General features: G+C 39.0%; 1 protein-coding gene across 3 annotated transcripts in view; it reads right to left on the bottom strand.

The window, feature by feature from the left end:
- Window positions 1-9064: 9064 nt before the first annotated feature.
- The window catches only part of EDEM3 (ER degradation enhancing alpha-mannosidase like protein 3), a 70747-nt gene continuing 64797 nt past the window's right edge, over window positions 9065-15014 (bottom strand). For all 3 annotated transcript variants that reach the window (XM_069459319.1, XM_069459320.1, XM_069459321.1), the window contains one exon: window positions 9065-13013. In XM_069459319.1, coding sequence (XP_069315420.1) covers window positions 12604-13013 — 410 coding nt within the window. In that variant the 3' untranslated portion in view covers window positions 9065-12603. The remainder of the gene's footprint in view (window positions 13014-15014) is intronic.

The following is a 15014-nucleotide window of genomic DNA, read 5'->3' as shown; positions in this document are numbered from 1 at the left end:
ACACTTCAGGACATTGGTCTGGGAAAATACTTTATGAATAAGTTCTCAAAAGAACAAGCAGTACTCACCAGAAAATTGGTTTCCCTGATCATCACCTAAATACACATCTGGGAACGATACCAATCGGATATCAGACTGAGGTGGGGGGTGAGGGTAGGGGATGGGTGTATGCCTACATGATGAGTGCATTGCGCACCGTTTGGGAAATGGTCACGCTTGAAGGTGCTGACTCGGGGAGGGGGAGTGGGGAGGGAATGGATATATACCTACATGATGGGTGCAATGCACACGGTCTGGGGAACAGACAAGCCTGGAGCTTTGACTTGGGGGGACAGGCGGTACATGGGCAACGTATGTAACCTGAAATTCTGTATCCCCCATAATAAGATGAAATAAAAAAAATGTTTTGAAATACAAGATCAATATAGAAAATTTTTACAATTTCCAACTGTCAGTTGCTTACTCCAAAAAAAAAAAAAAGAAGAAGAACAGGCAACAAAAGCAAAAATAAGCAAATGAAATTATATCAAACTAAAAATATTATGCACAGCAAAGGAAACAATCAACAGAGTGAAAAGACAACCAACAGAATGGGAGAAAATATTTGCAAACTATTAATCCAACAGGGGATTAATATCTAGAGTATAGAAAGAACTCAAACATCTCAACAGCAAAGTAACAATCTGGTTGAAAAATAGACAAATGATCTGAATAGACATTTCCCAAAAGAAGACATACCAATAGCCAACAAATATATGAAAAAATGCTCAGCATCACTAATCATCAGGGAAATGTAAATCAAAACCACAATGAGGCTCACAGTGGCTCACACCTGTAATCCTAGCTCTCTGGGAGGCTGAGGCGGGAGGATTGCTTGAGCTCAGAAGTTCAAGACCAACCTGAGCAAGAGCGAGACCCTGTCTCTACTAAAAATAGAAAGAAATTAGCTGGACAACTAAAAATATATATAGAAAAAATTAGCCGGGCATGGTGGTGCATGCCTGTAGTCCCAGCTACTCAGGAGGCTGAGACAGAAGGATCGCTTGAGTCCAGGAGTTTGAGGTTGCTGTGAGCTAGGCTGACGCCCCGGCACTCTAGCCTGGGCAACAGAGTGAGACTCTGTCTTAAAAAACAAACAAACAAACAAACAAACAACCACAATGAGATATCATCTCAACCCAGTTAGAATGTCTATTATCAAAAAGACAAAAAATAAATGCAGAAAAAAAGGAGCTCTTATACACTATTGGTGGGAATGTAAATTACTACAGCCACTATGAAGAACAGAATGGAGGCTCCTCAAAAAACTACAAATAGAACTACCATATGATCCAGCAACCCCACTACTGGGCATTTATCCAAAGGAAAGGAAATCGGTATATCAAAAAGACATGTGCACTCCCATGTATTGCAGTACTATTCACAATACCCAAGATATGGAATCAACCTAGGTGTCCAACAACTGATGAATGGATAAAGAAAATGTGGGGCCAGACACGGTGACTCATACCTGTAATCTTAGCACATTGGGAGGCCAAGGCAGGAGGATCACTTGAGGCCACAAGTCCAAGACCATCCAGGGGAATAGAGAGATCCCATCTCTACAAAAAAATAAAAATAAAAAAAGTAGCCAGGCATGGGGTATTCACCCATAGTCTCAGCTACTCAGAAGGCTGAGGCAGGAGGATTGCTTAAGCCAAGGAGTTTGAGGTTGTGCTGTACTGTAGCCTGGACAACAGAATGAGACCCTGTCTAAAAAAAAAAAAAAAAATGTGGTATATACACACAAAAATGTGGTATGAACCCACACACATATACGCACGTACACATATACTATTCAGCCATAAAAAAGAATGAAATCCTGTCATTCACAGCAGCATGGCTGGAACTAGAAGACATCAGGTTAAGTGAAATAAGCCAGGAACAAAAAATTAAACACAAGAAAAATATAAGCAAATTAAACTCAAAAGGTGTAGAGGGAGGAGATAGCAAAGATAAGAACGAAAATCAATGAAATTGTAAACAAACTGTAGGAAAAAAAATAATAAAGCCCAAAATTTGTTCACTGAAAGTATTGCTAAGTCCCTAGCTAGACTGATAAGGGAGGAAACACAATTCACCAATGTTGGAAATGAAAGAGAGAATATCACTACAGATCTTATGACAATAAAGATAATTAGGGATTATTGTGAACTTTATATCAATAAATTCAACAACTTAAATGAAATGCACAAATTCCTTGAAAAACATGACTTGCCAAAACAGACAAAAGAAATGAGAAATCTGAATAACTATCTATTTTAAAAATTGAATTTGTTATCAAACCCTCTCGTAAAGAGAATTCAAGGTCCAAATGGTTTCACTAGTCAATTCTATCAAAAACATTTAAGGAAGAAATAACACCAATCTTAAATTCTTTCCAAAAATAGACGAGGAGATATTTCTCAGCTTGTTTTGAGGCTAAAATATACCAAAGCCTAATAAAGACATGATAAGAAAAGAGAATCAAACACATCCCATACAAATACTGACACAAAAATTCTGACCAAAATATTAGTTATTCAAATTCAGCAATATATAAAAAACCAAAATACATCATTATCAAGTAAGGTTCATCCCAGGAATACAAGACTGGTTTGATATTTGAAAATCATGTATATATATATAGATAGATAGATAATATTGAATAATTTCTCCCTAGTTTCATGAATAAGGCAAAAATATCCACTCTCACCTCCTCTAATAAACATTGTACTAGATGTCCTAGCCATTTTCATGAGCACAAAAAGTAAAATAAAGTCATTGATAAAGATTGGAAAGGAAAAAGTAAAACTGTTTTTTCTTCAGACAGCATATTTGTTTGCATAGAAAACCCCAAAGAATCTACACAAATGTTACTAGAAGTAATAAGTGAATTTTACAAGGTTGTGTAATGTAGGTCAAAATAAAAATCAATTACATGTCTATATATTAGTAACAATTTGAAAATAAAATTTAAAAACAATTCCATATCATAAGCACAGAACATTTAGGAATAAATTTAACAAAAGACATGCAAAAATTCTACACTAAAAGCTTTAAAATATTTTGTTGAGAGAAATTAAAGAAGACCTAATTAAATGAACAGACATACTATGTTCATAGAATGGATGACTCAATGTTGTTAAAAGAGCCCGTTCTCCCCAAATTTAATCTCAAGATGCAATATGATCCCAATCAAAATTTAATCAGGCTTGAAGTCCATTCTAAAATTTATGTGGAAAAGCAAAGAACCTATAATAGGCTGAAAAGGGGCATCAAGATTAAAAATAACAAATCTTGAAATAACAATCCTGAAAATAGCAAAATTGTAGGACTCACGCTACCTGATTCTAACACTTACTAGAAAACTACAGTAATCAAGAGAAAGTGAAAGTTGCATAATTGCCATGAGAACCTACTAATTTGATGTGACTGTATAATATTGTTTAAGGCTCATTTCAATGTAGTCGATCATTTCTTATCACAGGACAATAATAGACTATCACTGTCAAAGCAAACAAATAAAAAAAAAAAAACAAAAAAAAACAAAGCAAAACCCACAGGCCACATAGGTAGCACAGTATTTTCTAAAGTGATTATCCAACGCTTAAAGTTACAAAGACCATTTTTCTATTAAAGATGGTCACCTAAAGTTGCATTCTGAATAATGCCCATGAATAAAAAGCCCATGAATTTATGGACTAATATGGGAGTGCTAACACGTCCTTTGGGAATTAGGCACTTACCCTCCCACCCCCCAGGGACTGGCAGAGCAAGAAAACCCAGGCTTCCCCCATCACACACCCCTTCTCTTCCCAGGCTGAGACTCCCTGCACCACACAGCCCAAAGGAGACAGGAAGTGCCTTCTCCGCAGACAGGCAGGCTGGCTCCCAACTCACCAGTCAGGTAACTAACTGGTGGATAGAGAGGCCAGCCAGAATGTTACCTTAAGGAGGACCCTCTCTATTGAACCACGGGGCGTAGGAAACACATGTTACACACACACACACACACACACACACACAGCATCCTTGGACCCAGATGTTTTCACTGTCTCTGGAGACTGAATGCAATGGCTACCACCGCTCTCACGTGAACAGATTTTATGTGACTCTGCCCCAGATTCGAAGCTCCAACTGGAAGTCCAGGACACGTGCCCCTGCCTGGCAGAATGCGAGCAGTGAGCCTACCCCACCGCTGCAAGGCAGGCCCTCAGAGCAAGCCTGTATCTGACAGCCTTTAGTTCTACAGTGGCATTTCCATGGTGGGCGGGGTGGGGCCCACCAACGGAGAGAGTGGAGGGAAGCATTGTGAGCGGACAAAGCTAGTATTCTACAGAGGAGAAAACCAGGTCTCAGAGAAGTTAGGTAACTTGCTAGGGTCACACAGCAAGTAAGTGGTTCTGCATTTATAAGATCAAATACTTCCTAAGCAAGGTCTGGGAACTAGAGGCTTCAGGAATTTTGGTTCTTACACACGAAAGAGAAATTTGGTGTGTGGGGGAACGCGGAGGGTGGGGGAGAAATAACAACAACAAAAAGCGCAGTTCTCAAGAACCAAGGAAAAATGATGTCCCACTCTGAATCTACAAGGCTCTGTGTGGTCTAAGGCTATGCCAAGGAGATGCTTTCCCCTATTTTTTCCAGGGAGATGAGTTGTGCAGTGTCCATTTTTTTTGACGGTCAAGTTAGAATTCCCAGGAAAGCAGCTGTTTTTCTTGTGAAGCCAGCGCTTTGTTGGAATAATTGTTTTGCTTCTATTCAAAGTCCCCAGTGGTGATCTAGCACCTCTTATATTATCCTGGATACAGCTGGAACCCATTCTGCTAAGTGAAGTATCCCAAGAATGGAAAAACAAGCACCACATGGATTCACCATCAAATTGGCAGTAACTGATCAACACTTACGTGCACCTGTGATAGTAACACTCATCGGGTGTCGGGCAGGGGGGAGGGGGACGAGGGGATGGGTATATTCACCCCTAATGGGTGCGGTGCGCACCTTCTGGGGGATGGACACGCTTGACGCCCTGCCTAGGGTGGGGCAAAGGCAATACATGTAACCTAAAGGTTTGTACCCCCGTAATATTCTGAAATTAAAAAAAAAATTTAAAACAGATAAGCATATATTTAAAAAAGTCCTTTTCACCTGTGTTCCCATAATCGTCTTTGACAACGTTAAGCTCTTTTTCTGGTTTTGGAGATTGTGCAAAGACAGGACACTTTGCAGCCTCATCCCTCGGGCACTGGGTGCGCGACACTCTGGGCGGCTCTCGTTCTATGCGGGGGAGAGTCTCTGCGCGGCCGCCCGGGCTGTCGCCTTGTCCATCCGTGCCAGCGCCACCAGGAGGCCGCTTTAGGTACTGCGCGGGAGAGCGAGCCAGCGTCCGGCTTGGCCGGACCGATCCTGGGCTCTAGGGGTGGGAACTCCGAGAACAAAGGCTGATGTCTTGAGGACGTGCCCTCCCTCGTGTGTACTTTGTTTCGTGCTGAGATTCAATTTATTACTCCGGTCTCCAGTCACACCGATCTCTATAAACAATCCAAGCCACTCCTTTATTGTTTCTCCCCCAAACACCTGGCTTCTGAAAGCTTGTTACTGTTTCAAGCCATCTTTTTCTATTGTCTTTTGAGAGATTGAAACAATTAGGTTTGTTTCAGCTGGTGGGATACGCTCCCCGCATGTCTACCTGGACCTATCAGAAATCAGAAGATAGATCACCCAGCCAAAGCCGCCACTAGCGGTGACACAGAACTGATTGATACAGTTAAAACTTGTAGGTGAAGCTCTAGGACAGCAATCTGGAGAGAGGAGGGTAGAAGGAGGGGACTTCAAAGCACATTTACATACAGTGCTTTGCACAATTGTGGTGAGTTCTCACAGTAAGTGTGGCAATGAGCCAACTGCTTTGAATACAGCCACGCTTTGAAACAGGTGCTAACGTTATCCTCACTCTACAGAGGAGGAACTGAGAGATCCATGTTCAAGGTTATACAGAGTAAGGCGTGGAGCTGGGATTCTAACCTCGGCAGTCTAACTCCAGGGTCTGTACTCTTAACTTCTCTATTAGGCATAATATTACCTGTCCTCTCCCAGATCCTTGGTGCCACCGCTAGGACCCTCCCTTCTCAGAGACTCCTTTCTCTTTCCAATTTCTCCCCCACCTCCACGCGCTTAATTTAGCCAGAGTGTGTTTCTTTGGTTGCAGTTAACAACCCCAACTGCTAAGTCCCAGTTTTCTCATCAGTAAAATGGGAACAACAAAAGTATTAGTCTCCTACAGTTTTGTAAGTTCTAAGCACCCAATAAAATTAAACATCCAATAAACGAGCATTGCTATTACAAGATAGTAGAGAGTTTCAAAGAGATTTAGAAAGTACTGGCTTAAAATGAGATCTCTGACTTGGTTAATCTACAATGTTTCATGATTGCCTTACCAATACAGAGATAAACAGGTTACCAATCTTCCCTGCAGCTCCCTATGTTACTGAGAATTTCAAATTTAGAGATGTCAGAATCAGTGATTCGGGTCTAAAGAGAATCATTTCTGCCATCACCACAAAGCTTGGGAGCCTGTGGGTTTGAGACCCACGAGAGAGTCCATCCAACAAAGGATCTGCATCTCGGTCTCACCATTTGGAGCTCTGCCCACACATGTTAACCCAGATGAATAACAGCACAACAGAAAGTACAGAATGTGTTCTTTTATTAATGGGTTTATTCATCAGGAAAGGAAGAGAAGAATAAATGCTGGCAATGAGAATAGCCAGTTTTCAGGGAATTAAAAGACAGTTTTTGCTCGAACATGCTGTAAGTTTAAATCAGGAACAATCAATTATCTAAGTCAGTAGTTTTTAAACCGTGTTCAGTGGAGCCCTGGAGTTTTGCAAAGGCATCTCGGGGGCAGCTCTGAGGTTAGTAATTCTCTCTGGCTGAATGTTAACTCACGGAGGAATGGAGGAACCGAGGCTACAAGGCATGAGGATGACTTTGAAGCAGATGGACCAGAACCCTCAGGCTTCCTAAGGGCACAGTCATTCTGGACACGTGTGACCTTGTTCAAGTCACTTCCCCCCTCTGCCTTCTGTCTTCTTTTCTGGCCAATGAAGAGAATCGATGATATGATAATCACAAAAATGTTTTGTCTCTGAAGTTCTGAGACCCCAACATGCACTGTGTTCTCTTCAATATCTATTGTCCACAAAAAATGTTTTCAGGATTACCTTTGTCCAGCTGTCTTCAAAGCTGGTCCATCATTTCTTTGACATTTCCCAGTGACTACAAATCCTAGCCCTTTCAGGATAAATGTGATTTGGGGAACTGACAAAAAATGTTCATTCCTGAACCAGCTCCTGGCAGATGTGAAACCAAAGTGAATAAGGCCACATTTTCCCTTTCTTCAAGGGGATCCTAGGCCAGTGATAAGCTGGTAGAACACACTGCAAGCAGATCTCTTGTGTGGTTTATAGATCTCTTTGGCCATTCTGAGGGGAGATGATGAAATGTTTGAGCCAAAGATCAGAAACACTGGTAGTTGCCTTGAAAAGAAGACTTCTCTCCTGTCTACCATTTTGAAGGGTTCTGACAAATACCCTCTTACTCAGGGACCACAAGGCCTGAATCTGCAAGCAGTTCATTCTCCTAGTCCTACCCTTGTGGGTAAGTGACAAGCATCCTCAATTCCCAGATCCCCTTGGTATCTGGCAGGTTCGCAGTTGAACATTGTAAAGTCTCTGAATCAGCCTTTGTGGCAGCCGTATTACATTTGGCTCAAATGGATTATTGTGCATAGTTAGGAGTCTGCCTGTGTAGTAGACATCAAATTTTAATGTAGGTTCAAATCCCAGGCCCATCTAACTGGCCTGGTCTTCCTATCTCTCCAACTGCTCTTTTCCATTCACATCCATACAAGTCCTTCCTCTTCTGCTGTCCTTAACTGCCAGGAATCCTAGGGCTACAGATTCTCTTTTCCCTATTCCACACACTTTTCCTGGTAAAGCTCATTTCTTCCCAAGGCTTTGAACCCTGGCCAAATGCTGCTTACATCCGTGGGAGGCGTGCAGTGTGCATGGGACTGGCTGAATTGCGCAGAAATCCAAGATGGGAGGGCTCTGGTGTGACTTTTGTTTTTGAGATGGGGTCTCACTATGTTGCCCAGGCTGGTCTTGAACTCCTGGGCAAGTGATCCTCCCACCTCAGCCTCCCAAGTAGCTGGGACTACAGGGCCATACCACCATGCCCCGCCTGGCAATGATATTTTTCTTTTTCCTTTTTATTCGTTAACTGACCTACACTTATTTTTAAAATCATAATGCTTATTTTATAAATTATGAAAATACAGAAATATATAAGGAAATAGCAATTGCTTATAATCCAAGATAACCACTGTTAATGTTTTGGCTATTTAAAATAGAACCTCACTCCGTGATGATTTCCATCACTCTAACCCCTTGCCATAATTTTTTTTCTTCATAAATTTATTGTCCTATTTATTTTCCTCTTTATTTTCTATCTTGTTTACTATGTTTTGTCCACTGCTACAACCCTAGGTCCTATGATAGCATCTGGCATATAGAAGACACTTACTCAGTAAGTCATTGTTGAATAAATGAGTCAATGCTATATATGTATATATCTCATACTTTATATGCAGTTCTAGATTTTCCTTCAGTGAGTATATTTTGGCATTCCACAGACTTGTTTAAAATTCTTCAGTGATTTCTCATTACCCTTAAAACAAAGTCCAAAATCCTTACTATAGTCCACAAGCCTGAGTTTCTAAACTCGATGTTCCCAAATTCACTGCTCAAGATAAAATGAAAGGTTAAAAAAAAAAAAAAAAGAAAGCAAAGTGGTAAAAAAACTTCAAGACATTAAAGTATAAAGATATATATATAAAAAAAGTATAAAGATATACACAGTGATTCTTAAAATTCAAATTAAAACTAGACCAGAATATTTACATATTTTATTAAATCTTTACAATCAGTAATTATAATCAAATACACAATTATATACAGGATTATATACATTTTGCCCAGACTTTTACATCACAGTACATAGTTTCCCTTAGAAATATTGTATACATTTATCACCAAACAATAAAATCCAACAACAGTAGTGTTACAGCACCTGTTAGTACAGACATCTTTTTCATAAATTACATCATAAGAAAATATACGGCTGTAAATTGGGCTTTTAAAAATGTCTTTTATAAAATCTGAACATACAATATTTCATTCACAGAATGTTTTTTTTTTTCTATGTTCTGACTGAAGCCTTGTGCATAAAACGACCGGTTGGAATATTTACTAAATTCTACACCCCTCCCCAAATTATAAGCACTGTTTGAATTACTTATGCTGAGCTTTCTTTATGATGAATTTGGCATGGGAGAATTTGCTGAGAGAACAAATGCTGGCTTTACTATAAAAAAGGTTGTGTGGTGGTAATTTAAATTTAAAAAACTTCTTGCAAGAATAATTATACTAGTGAAGTTAAAATCAGAATGCACAATTTTTCATTTTACTCTCTAATACTGTAAAGAAAAGGGGAAAAGTATAATGTCAAAAAATAATTTATTCTGAAACAATTAAACTCTTTTTGGAAGCCTCTTACAGGTTAATAAAAAAGAAAACCTACCCAACAAAATATCCCATCCCAAACATACCTAGTAAATTATAAATCTTTCACACTTAAAACTTTATGGGAAAAGTACTGCAAATTAGGGCATATCATTTCAATGGACTTTTTTATAAGCAGAAAAAACTATCGCTATTTTATTTTTAGTAGGTAAACAAGTTTTAAAACTCGAAAATACCTGAATTAAATACTTGTCTAATATCTAACTTTTAACTTTCAAATGAAATCCTTACTTGATTCCGGGTTTGTAAACATTGTATAAATCTTTCTTAGTCAAACAATTTTATGGCTGTGGTGATCACTCCAGCTCTATTTCTAAGCAGTCAACATTTAACTGAGGTAGACCAGATGTTTCTAATTCAGGGCCTCATGGAAGCCCCTGAATCTTTAGCAAGTAAATAAAATGTCTATAAAAGGTATTTAAAATACAAAACATAAAACAAAACAAAACAAAACAAAACAAGACTAATGTTGTCGGGGTTTTTTAATGAACTGCAAAAACAACTTTGTGGCAGTATGTCAAATAAGTAAATGAATGTAGAGTCAATTACCATGTTGGAGTTTGGAAGCTGAACATTATATCCTCTTTTGTTAACTAGGGGAAAATTGAGTATAATTCTTTTTGGGTATTAATGCTGGGTATTCCTTCAATTGTTAAGCATAGTTGGTTAAATTTTTTTCTTTTCTTTCTTTCTTTCTTTTTTTTTTTTTTAAGGATTTAGTTCTCTAAACAAGTGAACAATTTACTTCTAACCACCAATGAAAGGCAACAGCTCCCCCTAGCGGTCAAAGGAAGGGAGATTGGCAGTAGGTTGGCTTTTCCTAGTGTCACACAATCCTTCATGCCATCAAGTTCTCCTTGTTGGAAAATAAATTAGGTTGCTTTCATAACTTAGAAAAGTTGGATTGGGACAACAATGGCTTTGAACTACAAATACAAAACCAAATCAGTGTATATAAGGCTTCTATAATCAAAGTCTTAGAGGAACATCTGCTCCTTTTCTCCAAGCCCCAGTCCTATAAATCAAGGCAAGTCAAGTAATTAAGCTTTAGTTATTTTGGCAGCTTTGCAATTAAGATGAACAAAACACTATGTCTACCCTTCTGTATACAGTATGTATTATAGTTCTATCATCTTACACCAAATTTCACATGCACAGAGACTAAAAATATCCATTTTGGTTTCAGGCTTAATTAAGAGCCAATAAAGAAAGATCTTGTATACTACTCTTTTTTTCCCCCCCTCCCCAAACTGAGTTCTCTATTAGATTTATTACTCACTGACCCAATTATGTTTAGCTGGAATTTCTGAAAGCAGGTATTTATCCCTTTATGAGAGAATATGTCTACCTGGGCTCTAAGACATACTGTACATGAATATACATAACGACAACACAGCACTGCTGCTCTCCAACAGCTCCGTTTATAGTTTAAGTTCACCAGTATCTCAAAACTGTGTTTTAGGAAAAAGTTAATATGTAATGTCATGGTAAAGAGAAAGGAAATTAAGTCTCTCAAATATTCCTTTAGAACTGATTCAGGTAACTTTTAAAAATAAATAAAATGAGGAAAGCCATGATTTCAACGACAGGGCTGTCTACAGATATGAACAACAAAATTTTTAAAACTTAAATGTGGCCAGCTCCAGACTGCCACCAAAAACCAAAAAAAAAAAAAAAAAAGGAAAAACATTTTTCATTAATAAGCTATATGGCTATATGTAGTTGCTACTATGTACATTTTTTACACAGGTCACCATAGACTAATTTTCAAGTCCATATCAGAAGGAATATTTGTTTAAAAAAAAAAAAACGCTAAAAACCATGATTCAACAGAAAATGTGACAGACTCCTTAGGTGCAACTTTAGAAACCAAAGTTTCAAAGGAAAAGACAGTAGTTACCCCAGGAATTTTAGATCACTACCACAGTTATATCATGGCTCCGTAAGATAGAAAAATGGAAGAAAAATGTATTCGGCTGTTGGCGATATGGGCCTTGTGGCTCAAATTGCATACCAAACATGGGATGGAGTAAGGCTGATGGCGAGAGGTAACCACCTCTAAGTGAAATGAACTGGAAAAGATTTATAATCTACCCTACAGGGATATAATGCTAGTTCCATTTCAGAGTAGTCATAGCTTTCCCAATGGAAGGCCCAATGGGAAGTTCATATTGCAACATTATAGTTTCTCCATTGCTCCATTTTTCAAAAGTATTAAGTAACCAATTTCCACAATATGTTATATGACCTTTTTACCTGGTCCCACTGATTAGTCTTTGTGCACAGAACTCACTGAGAAAGTACACTGGCTTCACCTTTGGTTTAAATGAAAAGGACATTTTTAAGAAGGAAAAAAATATCAAGTTATCTTGATCATTTGTCACAAAATGAAACAAGTGAAAGTGATGTGCAAAGACTGTTTTCACCATGAATGTATCTGTGTCACCACTGAGGCCACTTAGAGTGTTTTCGTGAAGGCAGCATAACCAGAATGCCACAATACTCGTATATGTCTTCCCAAAAGAGCCTCTAACCCCAAAACCAAGACAGCTGAACTTCCTTTAATCAGAAAGTTATCCAAACTCCTATTCCCCACTCCACTATTAACTGAATTCGTTTTTTGTCTATCCAGAGAATGTAGAAATCTGGTTCCCAAGAATGCCCAGGATCTTTCCCTGGCCTGAGGGGTTGCAGGGTGGTATAATGCTGTCATTTGAGGGGCGAATTGTGGATTTCCATTTTTCATGGGACAGTTTGAAACAAGGTCAATTTTAACACAGCATGTTCCAGATTCCTATAATAACTATGCCAGTCAGAACGTGGTTGTTCATCACCATACTTAAAGCCTCCCATTAGAGAGCCTGCTTAGTATTAGGGTGTCTGTTGACCACAGTTTACCTTTTCTTTTTAAATACCTACCACCAGATTCTTCAGTGGGTCACAGCTCACCCTTCTCCATCATTTCAAAGGCTTCTATATCTTCATTCCAGTCTGCTAATATGGAGTCTATAGGCTGGCCCTTTTTACCCCAGCTAACGTTAGGATTGGAATCTTCCTCAGTGTCTGATTGTTCTTGAAGTTGGTTATCTAAATCTGTACATTCACCATCAAGATTTGTAGTCTCAGGGTATTCTGTGGGATTAGATATCTGTTCAGAAGGGGAAGGGCTTGCAGCATTGTCCGTGTCTGCTGGAAATAATGATTCTGGGTGAGAGTTTAGAGAACTTTCCTCAGAAGACTCTTGATCAACCAAATCAACCTCATGAGAACCTGACGTCATCTGTTCAGCACTCTGATTCTGAGAATCACTTTCAGGGGATGGTTGGTCTTCATCTTCCGTTTCTGAATCTGTATAAGAAAGAAACACATTTCATTCTACTTATCCTCTCAAAAAATTTACTACACTTTCCAAAGCGTGTTGGTTTTTACGATGAAATGAAAAAAATAAAAAGTCAAGAGGCATGACAATAACTGATAAGACTGACTTCAGTGCATATTAGTAAGCCAAGAAATATAATAACTAATATTAAAATGCATATAAATTTGCAACAAATGGCTAAAATTTATTAGATACCTGAGTTCAGGGAAGCTTGTCCATGAGAACATACCAAATAGAAAAAATTTTAAACAGCATATAACATTGCTATGTTTTAAAATAACATTCCTTTGGAAAGTGCAATTCCTACTCAGGAAGCCATAAAGATGCAGCTAGTACAAGGTTTTGAAATGATTAATTTGACTGATCAAATACAAATATTTTCACAAAGAACTGGGATTATGTACAAAATTCTATTATTGTAGGTCTATGAATTATAAGATATAATCATTCTAAAACCCACTGGGAGACTGAAGAGTGAGTTAAACTTCTCGTAATGAATACATTATGAAACCTCTAGTAGGCATTTTACTTAGGGTTCCTAAGAGCATCAACGCCTACACGCCACCTCCTCTCAGCCTCTGCCTCTGTGATGCAGTCAGCCAGTAAACATCTTCCCAGTGTCCATTCTGCATGGTGCTAGGGATAAAATGAGCAGCAAAATCCAATACTATATACCTTCCCTTATGGATCTGATAGTCCAACTGGGGGAAAAGATATTTACAAATAATCAGAGAAAATAAATGGAAAGCTCCAACTGTGACACATTATGAAAGAAAGATATGTGTATTAGGAAAGCTTATGGTACAGCTGTCCCTCGTATCTGTGGGGGACTGGTTCCAGGATTTCCCACAGATGCCAAAATCCAAGGATGCTCACGGCCCGTATATAAAAATGACATAGTATTTTCGTATAACCTACACACATCCTCCCATGTACTTTAAACCATCTCTAGATTACTCTCCATGTTACTTATAATACTAATACAGTGTAAATGCTAAGTAAATAGTTGTTATACTGTATTGTTTAGAGAATAATGACAAGAAAAAAGTCTGTCCATGTTTGGTCCAGACTCTTTTTTTGTCTTGAATATTTTCAGTCTGTGGTTGGCTGAATCCACGGATGCAGAACCCACAGATTCGGAGGCCAACTGAAAGGAGACTGGTGAGTTCCTTCAGAAAGCGACACATGAGCTGGGATTTAAAGAATAAGTAGAATTAATTAGTCAAAGAAAGGATGGAAGATGGACTTATTGAAAAACCAGAACAACTGAAGGAAATGTGGGCATACCAGAAGGTACAGGTAGGTACTGCTGGGGCACAGAAAACAATTCCCCAAAACATGGGGCTCTGGCACGCTGAGTGCTTTGAAAATCGAAAGACCTCAGAGGTAAGCCTCAGAACCAAGGTCTGTCTCTGACCTTTCCCCTGCCTTCCCTCTCTCTGATCCTCCTTCCTGAAGCACCCTGAGGGACTCTCTCTGGAATTTTCTTATCTAAGAAAGCTTCTTTCCAAACTAAATGCAAGTGTCTGCAAAATCCCTCTCAAATAGCCAGGAAAGATTAACCACCAGGGAAGAGAAGAGAAGAGCCTGGGAGTCCTGACCACGCCCAGACAGACTTTTCTTCTGTTCTTCTGAGGGCAGTGCCAAGAGATTAACTGGGGGGGCTTTATCAAGACAATATGCAAAGAGAATCATTTACTCCTCAGTGCCTGAGCACTGGGCCTATTTCTTCCCTCATCTCCCTCTCCCCTAAGAAGAGGGCATTTAAGCCTCAACCTCCTCTTTGGGTTCATATTCCCTGGGGCTCCTGTGCACCCGTGTGCAGGTAATACATTTATTATTCTTTTCTCTTAACCTGTTTTTTTGTTTTAGGGTTGTCAGTCATGGCCTTTTACAATGGGGAGGAAAGGGATCACCCCTTTATTACCCTACAGTGCATATATATTCACCCTGATTAGGTGCAATTACTT

Source organism: Eulemur rufifrons, chromosome 27 (genome assembly GCF_041146395.1).
Source record: "Eulemur rufifrons isolate Redbay chromosome 27, OSU_ERuf_1, whole genome shotgun sequence".
Classification (NCBI taxonomy): domain Eukaryota; kingdom Metazoa; phylum Chordata; class Mammalia; order Primates; family Lemuridae; genus Eulemur; species Eulemur rufifrons.
Note: the sequence above shows the minus strand (reverse complement) of the source record. Positions and strands in the feature narration are given on the sequence as shown.